The sequence below is a fragment of the Pongo pygmaeus genome, chromosome 11, assembly GCF_028885625.2.
Source record: "Pongo pygmaeus isolate AG05252 chromosome 11, NHGRI_mPonPyg2-v2.0_pri, whole genome shotgun sequence".
Lineage (NCBI taxonomy): Eukaryota > Metazoa > Chordata > Mammalia > Primates > Hominidae > Pongo > Pongo pygmaeus.
The window spans coordinates 117,058,833-117,068,328 of NC_072384.2; the positions used below are offsets into that span (position 1 = coordinate 117,058,833).

The 9,496-nt window shown below is 46.3% G+C and overlaps 1 protein-coding gene across 1 annotated transcript; it reads right to left on the reverse strand.

The window, feature by feature from the left end:
- Positions 1-790: 790 nt before the first annotated feature.
- LOC129032161 (proteasome subunit beta type-3-like) lies at positions 791-1,321 on the reverse strand. Its single transcript, XM_054479357.1, has one exon. The coding sequence runs from the start codon at positions 1,319-1,321 to the stop codon at positions 791-793; it is 531 nt and encodes a 176-aa protein (XP_054335332.1).
- Positions 1,322-9,496: the final 8,175 nt, after the last annotated feature.

Consider the following 9,496-nt stretch of genomic DNA (forward strand, 5'->3'; position numbering starts at 1 on the left):
CTCTCCCCTTGGCACAGTCCCCACCTTTCCCGATGGTCAAGAAGCATCTATGTATGAATCCCCACAGCTCTCTGCTTATCTAACTGATTAATGCTCCCTTTCTGGTACATATAGACATCTGAGTTTGCAAACCCTTGTCTAAATTTTGGACTCTTAAGAAGTCCCTAGGGCCAGGCACAGTGGCTCACACCTATAATCCCAACACTTTGGGAAGCCGAGGCAGGTGGATCACTTGAGGTCAGGAGTTGAAGACCAGTCTGGCCAACATGGTGAAACACCATCTCTACTAAAAATACAAAAATTAGCTGGGTGTGGTGGCGGGCGCCTGTAATCCCAGCCACTCAGGAGGCTGAGGCAGGAATATCGCTTGACCCCAGGAGGCAGAGGTTGCAGTAAGCTGAGATCATACCATTGCACTCCAGCCTGGATGACAAGAGTGAAACTCCATCTCAAAAAAAAAAAAAAAAAAAAGTCCCTAATACAATTCTTCTCTTAACTGGCTGTTGGGATATGCTTTTTTTTCATTTCCATCCTCTACTTCAGCCCCTATTCCATTCCTCTGCCCCAATCTCAGCTCAGCTGGCATTAGCATCTGCCCAACATTTTTCTTTCCTTTTCTTTCTTTCTTTCCCTTTTTTTTTTTTTTTTAAAGAAATGCTATTTTATTTCAAAAAAAAAAAAGTTTTGTGCTCTGGGAACAGGGTTAGTCCATTTGGGCCTTCAGTGTCCTCGTGGTGATTTTGTCCTTCTTGGTGATGTGGATGATGACTCCCATGCCTCACCCTGCATCCTAGTCCACAGCATTCAGCATGGCTTGGGAGATAGTTTCAAACAGGTGTTCTGGATCCATGTTGGGTTCCCAGAGGGACTTGCACATTCTGTACATTTGTTCGGCATAGCTGCCACTGACCACAAAGTCATCAGTCACCATGGGGCAGCCGATGAGGTCTAGAGAGCAACTGAAGAGCTTAAAGGTCTTCAGGTCCAAACCAGCAATGACTGGCTCAGTGTAGCAGGGGCCAAAATGTTTCTCATACAAGAGGCTGGCCACCATGCTCGTGAAGGTATAAGGTTTGATCTGCTGACCTTCCTTCAACGCATATAGGTTCAGCCGGAACTTGAGGCACTGGGTAACTGTCTGGACATCAGTGGCAAGCCCAGCCAGACCGATGTACAACCAACCACCCATGGGAAAGATCTCCTGGAAGTCCGTGGTCACCATCTGGGCCTGGATCCCAAAGTGCCTGTCTGCAGCGATGGCCGCACAGTTCTTCCCCTTCATGGCCACGATGGCTCCTCCGTTATAGGACATAATAGGCATGATTGTGTGGTGTACGAGGACCCCTCCATTGCCGGAGCAATTCCAGTAAACCGGGTCTAGCCTTCACTCCTGCCCATCATTTCTGACATTTAGACTCTACACAGAGGGCCCTGAGATTCCAGGCCTTTACTCATCCTGCATCCCCTACCTACTTGGATGAATATTAATATTTACAATAACAGAGAAAAGTTCTCCAGAATGTCTGGCAGGTGAAAGACGTTAAATAAATGGAAAGTGTTGTTATTGTTTGCACCATACTCTAGTTCTTCCAAGGGCCGGCTTCTAAACCTTTCCTGAACATCTCTCTTCTGATGATGTCTCCTCTACAACTCGAGATCTTGCTCTTGTCACTTCTCCATGGACACGGCCACTGCTTTCTAACTGGCTTCTCTGACCCTTCTTGGTCCCCTTTAGATCCTTTCTGCCAGCATGGTGATCTCCCTGAAATGCAATTTTGTCCATGTTACTCTTCTGCTGAAAACCTTCGATGCTGCTCTATTGTTTCAACATGAGAGAGTTTGAAATTCTCAGTAGGACTTAAGATTTCTCTGTGACCCACCCTCTCCCTACTGCTCCAGCTCCATTGCCTGCCATTCCCAGTTTTACCCTGGAGTTTTCCAGTAACACAAACTACTAGTGGTTGCTACAGCACCCCGAGCTCTGTTTGCCTCCATACCCTTGGCTGTGCCACTCTGATGGCCTGGAAAGCCGTTCCCAGCCCATGCAACGTCTTCCTCTAAACTCAGTTCCTGAGTGTCTACCACATCCCATGCTGAGTAGGTGCCCTGCCACACTGCCCTGGGCATCCTTAGCACTGCCCATGCCCTCTAATCCTGCATGGCCTACCTGCTTTGTTGGGGTGTCAGATTTTTGAAGACAAGAACTGCATCAATCTAGCTCACTTTTGCATCCTCAAAACTCAGCCCACAGTAGGAGCTTAATCAATGCTGATGAATAAATAAATCACGTCTCCAATTAGAAAGTAACTTTCCTGGTCCAGTACTATACCTTTCTAAAAAAGAGATGAGTAGGTGAAATTGAACAGAGCTCTTAGCTGTGCAACTCCAAGCTTTGTGAAGCTGGAGGGCTTCTGCTCACTGTTTTCCTAGGGATAGGCTTGGCTAGAAACTCATTTTGCCCTATTCCTTCTCCAGCATTTCACACTGAAGTGGCTTCTATTTTTCTTTCTTTCTTTTCTTTTTTTTTTTTTTTGAGATGGAGTTTCACTCTTGTCATCCGGGTTTGAGTGCAATGGCGCAATCTTGGCTCACTGCAACCTCTGCCTCCCAGGTTCAAGTGATTCTCCTGCCTCAGCCTCCCGGGTAGCTGGGATTACAGGCATGCGCCACCACGCCTGGCTAATTTTTGTATTATTAGTAGAGACGGGGTTTCACCATGTTTGACAGGCTGGCATTGAGCTCCTGACCTCAGGTGATCTACCCACCTCGGCCTCCCAAAGTGCTGGGATTACAGGCGTGATCCACAGTGCCTGGCCTGGGTTCTATTTCTCATCACAGTTGCAGTAACCATATGACCTGGACTGTCTGAGGTCAACCATTCTGTCTTTGGCCCTGTTATATGCACCCACATTGTGAGACCACAGTCCTGATTGGAGATTTAGGTGCTATGGCTACCCTGCCCACAGCTCTAGATTCCCAACCCTTTTGATTCTTTGGAAAAAGGAGATTTGCACAGATCATATGAGAAGACCATGGGCAGTATGGGGTGGAGAGAATGATGGCGTGTCAGGCATTTATTCAGCACATTGTGTTGTACCAGGTCCTGGTGAGGTTCTGGACACACGGTGGGGAGTGCAGCAGACTCATTCCTTATGTGCAAGGAGCTTACAGTTCAGTACAGAAGACACACATTCATCAGAAACTCGCCCAAATCAATGTGAAGCTGTAACTATGAGAAGTGTGACAGATCCATGGAGTTGGTAGGGAGAGTTTGATGCAGGGAGGACAGGTCTTCCATGGGAAGACAGTTGAAGGAGGAGTTGAATAGTAAAAGGGGAGGGGCTGGAAGAGCTTATGATGGGGGAGCTGGCTGTGGAATGAGGATTGCCAGGGGCAGAGATCCTATGCAAGACTTTGAAGGCAGGTCTAAGGAGTAGGGGGTTTATCTTAAGAGCCATGGGAAGCCACTGAGAGTTTTAAGCAGGGGTATGAGTTCATCACATTTATGTTTGGAAAAGAATCTTCTCTGGTTACTATGTGGAAAGCAGATTGGGGCAAAGTCTTGCTTTCTCAATAAGAAGGCAGTGAGCAGAAACCTCTTAGAGTGTTTGCCAGTCATTTCTGCTGCTCCCCTCCCACTGTAAGCTACACCAGAGCATGAGGAATTGTCCGTTTGGTTCACTGATGTATCCCAAGCAACTAAAATTGTGTCTGGCATGTAGCAATTGCTTCCAAAATGCATGCATGCTTCAAAAATTCCCAAGAGCTTCAGGGCAGGTTTATGTCAATCTCAGATCCTTGATTGACTAAGTAAGGCATCGGTCATCTTGATTCATTTGACCAACTTGTACTGGGACCTAGCATGTGTCAAAGAGAGGATACAAAGGATCTCATTGCCTCAAAGGGAAGAGACAACAATCAAGGAAGTGGCAAGTGCAGGATAACAATAAGGGCTCAACTGTCCACAGTGCACCATAATGAGTTCATCAAAAATGGATTTGTTGGACGTTTCTTGATCAAGTTCAGGAAAATCTCACTCAGTATCTGTATTAGTTCGTTTTCATGCTGCTGATAAAGACATACCTGAGACTGGGAAGAAAAAGAGGTTTAATTGTATTTACAGTTCCACATGGCTGGGAAGGCCTCAGAATCATGGCGGGAGGCAAAAGGTACTTCTTTTTTTTTTTTTTGAGATGGAGTCTCACTTTGTCGCCCAGGCTGGAGTACAGTGGCGCGATCTTGGCTAGCTGCAAGCTCCATCTCCCGGGTTCACGCCATTCTCCTGCCTCAGCCTCCCAAGTAGGTGAGACTACAGGAGCCCGCCACCATGCCTGTCTAATTTTTTGTATTTTTTTTTTTTTTTAAGTAGAGATGGGGTTTCACCGTGTTAGCCAGGATGGTCTCGATCTCCTGACTTTGTGATCCACCCACCCCGGCCTCCCAAAGTGCTGGGGCAAAACGTGCTTCTAACATGGCAGCAGCAAGAGAAAATAAGGAAGACGCAAAAGCGGAAACCCCTGATAAACCCCTCAGATTTCGTGAGACTTACTCACTATCACGAGAATAGCACGGGAAAGATGAGGCCTATGATTCAATTACCTCCCCCTGAGTTCCTCCCACAACACGTGGGAATTCTGGGAGATACAACTGAAGTTGAGATTTGAATGGGGACACAGCTAAACCGTATCAGTATCTGCTTTTGGTAAACTGCATGACCTTGGGCAAGTAGCTTTAACTTCTCAGAGCATCACTTTCCTCACCTGAAAAGTGGAGATGATAAGAGCTGATTTGTAGGGGTTTTTTGAAGATTAAATGAAATAATTAAATGAGATCACTTTTGGGTATCACTTTGCTAAGGGGCTGGAACATAGTGGACTACCCAGCTATGCCACTGTTGCGTTCCTCCTTCTTCTTTCTCCTCCTTCCTATTCCTCCTCCACTTCCTCTCTTGTTGTTGCTATTATTATTATTATTATTATTATTAGCTAGCCAGGCTGCCTGTATTTCTCCAGAAAACCATTACCCATGGTTTAAAAAATCCACCCTTGGCCAGGTGTGGTGGCTCACGCCTGTAATCCCAGCATTTTGGGAGGTCGAGGCGGGCGGATCACGAGGTCAGGAGATCGAGACCATCCTGGCTAACACAGTGAAATCCCGTCTCTACTAAAAATACAAAAAAAATTAGCCAGGCATGGTGCTGCGTGCCTGTAGTCCCAACTATACGGGAGGCTGAGGCAGGAGAATGGCGTGAACCTGGGAGGCGGAGCTTGCAGTGAGCCGAGATCGCCCCACTGCACTCCAGCCTGGGTGACAGAGTGAGACTCTGTCTCAAAAAAAAAAAAAAAAAAGAGAAAAGAAAAAATATCCATCCTTGCTTCTACTCTCTTAGAGGTATATAGAGTTGCCCACATGAGAAGCAGCTCAATTACGATTGTTGGCTGCACGGCCTCATCACTTTTGGTTTGGAGCTCACAGTTGAAACCATGTTTGTCGCCTCTGTCCTCCATGGATTAATATGTGCAGCCTGTCTCTCCTAATCAGATGTCACTGTGGCCTCTCATGGTATCCCCTGAGTAGTCACTCTCTCCAGAGAATGGCCACCCCTCCAGCCCTTGGGGTACCCTCCTATGGGCCACTTCAAAGGGAGTTTTGCCCACTCCTCATAGCCTATATTTTAAGTCAAATCATTTGAAATAAGCCCTCCAAACTGGGTGGAAAATCTCTCTAGGCATTTTTATGTGAAGTGGAAACAGAAAATCTTATTTTTATAGAAAGACTCCTCCGGGATCTCACTATCTAGTAGAGAAGACTGGGGCAGCCCTGAGGTTTGTGTTACAAGAAAGGCTTAGGAGGGAAAGGCGTCTAGGCCAGCTTCCTGAGAAGGTCACATAAATTCCTGCTTAGCATTCAGCGTAGGCTGAGGGCACACCTTCAGGAGACAGGAGCAGACAGACTCCAGCTCTTCTTAATATTCTTCCAAAGCAGTTTTGGTGAGTACCAGGACCAACTGCTGTTGGAATGCACACTCACTCACCTCACAATGTGGCCCAGAAGGAACCAGAACCCAATAGGATAGGGGCAGAGTTATAAACAACTCCACTGGCTACATCACACTGTGCTTATCGCTGCAAATATTGACTCTGGAGGATCAAACAAGTGGCCAAAAAAACAATAATATTTTCCCCAGAGAGAAGGTCTTGTTCCAGACAGCCAGGATCAAGTCGGATGGGCAGGCAGTGACAGATGGCACAATGCAAGGTGAAGGTCTCCATGCAAGGGTGCTGCTCTCACGTGGTAGGTCCCCTTGGAACTGCTATGCCCAGGGAAGGAGAGACCAGACTCAGGGAGCCATCAGGTGGTCTTAAAGAACACAGGACATCCCATATCGTGGATCAGAGTTTTCAAAGTCAAGAGATTGCTCCAAGAGGCAAATGTCCACAGCAGAGATCCGACTCCAGGTTTGGCAAACATTGACCTGAATCCCTTCTTTGGGTCAGACATCCTGCCAGAAACCTCCAAGAACGATTCCACACAATCCTTACAAAAGCCTCATGAACTGGGTGTTCTTACCCCATTTTGCAGATGCAAAAACTGAGGCTCCTAACAGTTTGATGACTTGCAAAATAGGTCACATTGTAGGTTATCTGGCAGAGCTGGGATAAGGACTCCCCAGTAAGTGCCTCTAAGGTGTGCTGTGCTTGTTCTGGTTGTTTCGAGCTCTGAGTTCTTCTGTGTTACAACTCAAATGTCCCTTACACAGTGGAAGTCCAGAGAACAGGATTCTGGACAAAGAGCAGGAACTGAGGTCATTGATTGGCTAAGCCTCGGGATTGTTTACTATTTTGTAAAGATGTGGATAGAAATAATTATTGATTCTGCATTCTGGCTCTTGGGCAGAAGGCACAATTTTGAAAGTATCGGCAAGATGCCCAGTGCTGCACCCTAGCCATGCAGTGTGTGTGTGTGTGGGAGTGTAGGTGGGTGTGGGTGTGTGTCTAGTGCAATTGTGGTAGAGGTTTCATTGTGACCCTCTAAAACCTCCCTTCTGCCCAACCCCCAGACAGTGATACCTTAGAGCAAGAGCAAGCTTGTCCAACCTGCGGCCCAGGATGACTTTGAATGCAGTCCAACATAAATTCGTAAACTTTCTTAAAACATTATGATATTGGTTTGCAATTTTTTTTTTTTTTTTTTTAGCTCACCAGCTATCATTAGTGTTAGTGTATTTTATGTGTGGCTGAAGACAATTCTTCTTCTTCCAATGTGGCCCAGGGAAGCCAAAAAATTGGACAACCCTGCCTTAGAGTCCCTTGGCCACTGATTTATAATATTATAGCAGAGTCACCTTGGACTCTGCTCTACAGAAGGAAAGGGCTGGGTCATAGAAGGAGGCCTTCAGCCGATCAGGCCTTCAGGAGATCAGGAGGTGGTGGGAGGATGAAGATAATAACAATGGAGGAAAAAGAGTCATAGAACACAGAGAAAGAGAGAGAGAGGGAAAGAGAGAGAGAGAGAGAGACCAACCCCAAGATAAGCTACAATGTGACAGAGAGAAACAGCAATGTAAGAGATAGAAATAGTTGCACTGTGACAAGTTGCTGAGAGGAGAGAGAGAAACACTTTACAGAAACTGAGCAAGAGAAGTTTCACTGGAGGCGGCAGTGGGAAAGATTTCAAGTGGGAAGTCGGTGCACATGGAGAGCTGTGGATGAGAGGGGGTGATGGACGGCCGTAGAGAGGACTCGGAGAGACGGTGGATGCTGGGCACCGTGGGACACCACAGAGACACGGTGCTGCTGCTACCCGTGGCCCCGAGGCCCTGCCAACCACCAGCAGCCTCCAGAAAAGCCGTTTCCAGCAGGCACCTGTTTTCCATGGCTGAAGCCCAAGGGGAATGTGGAGTTCAGATGTGGGAGAGAGAGAAAAAGGATCCCAGAAACACCTTCACAACCAAGGAGACAGAGCTCTGATTTCTAACACCACCTCCAGGAAGTCCTCCCAGCCCACAGTTTAGGCTGCAGAACTGCAGAGTTCCCCATGATTCATCTAGAGGCTCATCGTCCCTTTGCGTTGCCTTCATAGCTCTGTAGAATTATAATTAGGGTTATAATTCTCTATAGGCCTTTTTTATTTGTGTTTTTCCTGTGGGCGTGTATTGTTTCTTTTAATAGTCTGTACATTTCTCTACTATTTCTATCTCCTTTGCAGTATCTGGTGCAGGGCTTCTGTTCTTTTGGGTAGGTAAAACACTTTACTTCTTCCCCTTTAGCAATTTATTCTTTTACAAAATTCCCAGCTTATTACATCTTATGCCATTCTCCTGGCCATGTTCTTTGTTAAAAATCCCCTTCCTATTTGATAGCTCTTTATACTGTCCGTTGCCCTCCATGAGGTATTTATTATCTCATGAAGGTAGAGCAGAAGTTATTATTCCTATTTTAAAGATGAACGGACTGAGTCTCAGAGACATGTCTATTACTTAACTTGACCAAAAGATTAAAATATCTTCTACATTGTGTAGCAATATGCAGCATACAGACTGATTTTAGGTGGTATTAGAAGGAAGATCTCTTATTTATGTATTTCGTCTTTATGTGTAATAGGAAAATAATATATTAAAGCTGTGTTTTGGGGCATATTATTCCTTGCAGTGTTTTTATTTCAATAAAATAAGTGTGACCTGGTGTGGTGGCTCACGCCTGTAATCCCAACACTTTGGGAGTCCGAGGTGGGCGGATCACTTGAGGTCAGAAGTTCGAGACCAGCTTGGCTAACATGGTGAAACCCTGTCTGTACTAAAAATACAAAAAATTAGCCGGGCGTGGTGGCAGGCACCTGTAATCCCAGCTACTTGGTAGGTTGAGGCAGGAGAATCACTTGAATCTGGGAGGTGGAGATTGCAGAGAGCCGAGATCGTGCCACTGTACTCCAGCCCGGGTGACAGTGCGAGACTCAGTCTCAGGAAAAAAAAAAAAAAAAAAATTAGCCGGGCATGGTGGCACACGCCTGTAATCTCATTTACTCGGGAGGCTGAGACAGGAGAACCGCTTGAACACTGGAGGCAGAGGTTGCAGTGAGCCAAGATCACGCCACTGCACTCCAGCTTGGGTGACAGAGCAAGACTTTGTCTCTAAATAAATAAATTAAATGAGTTGATTTAAACATAAATTTAGAGAAATAATAATCGACGTGGTTCAAAGATAACACACAGAGTAGGAAGAAGTTCTTGAATGGCTGATGTTTGGGAAATACTGCTTGGTGTGAGCTCAGAGCCCAATGGTGCTGAATTAGTTGTGTTTTCCTGCCTGGCCACTGTCAGGATGAAAAGGCAGGAATGCCAAGTAGAATGGCTGTTGCTTTGGGAGTTGACAGGATGATCCAATTGCCCTGAGGGGTGAGCTTCTTTTCCTCAGGCTGCGATTCTTCCACCTATACAAAAGAGAATCACCGAGGCTGCTCACTTGGAGGCAAGCAGGAGAATGAGAATGGAGTAACC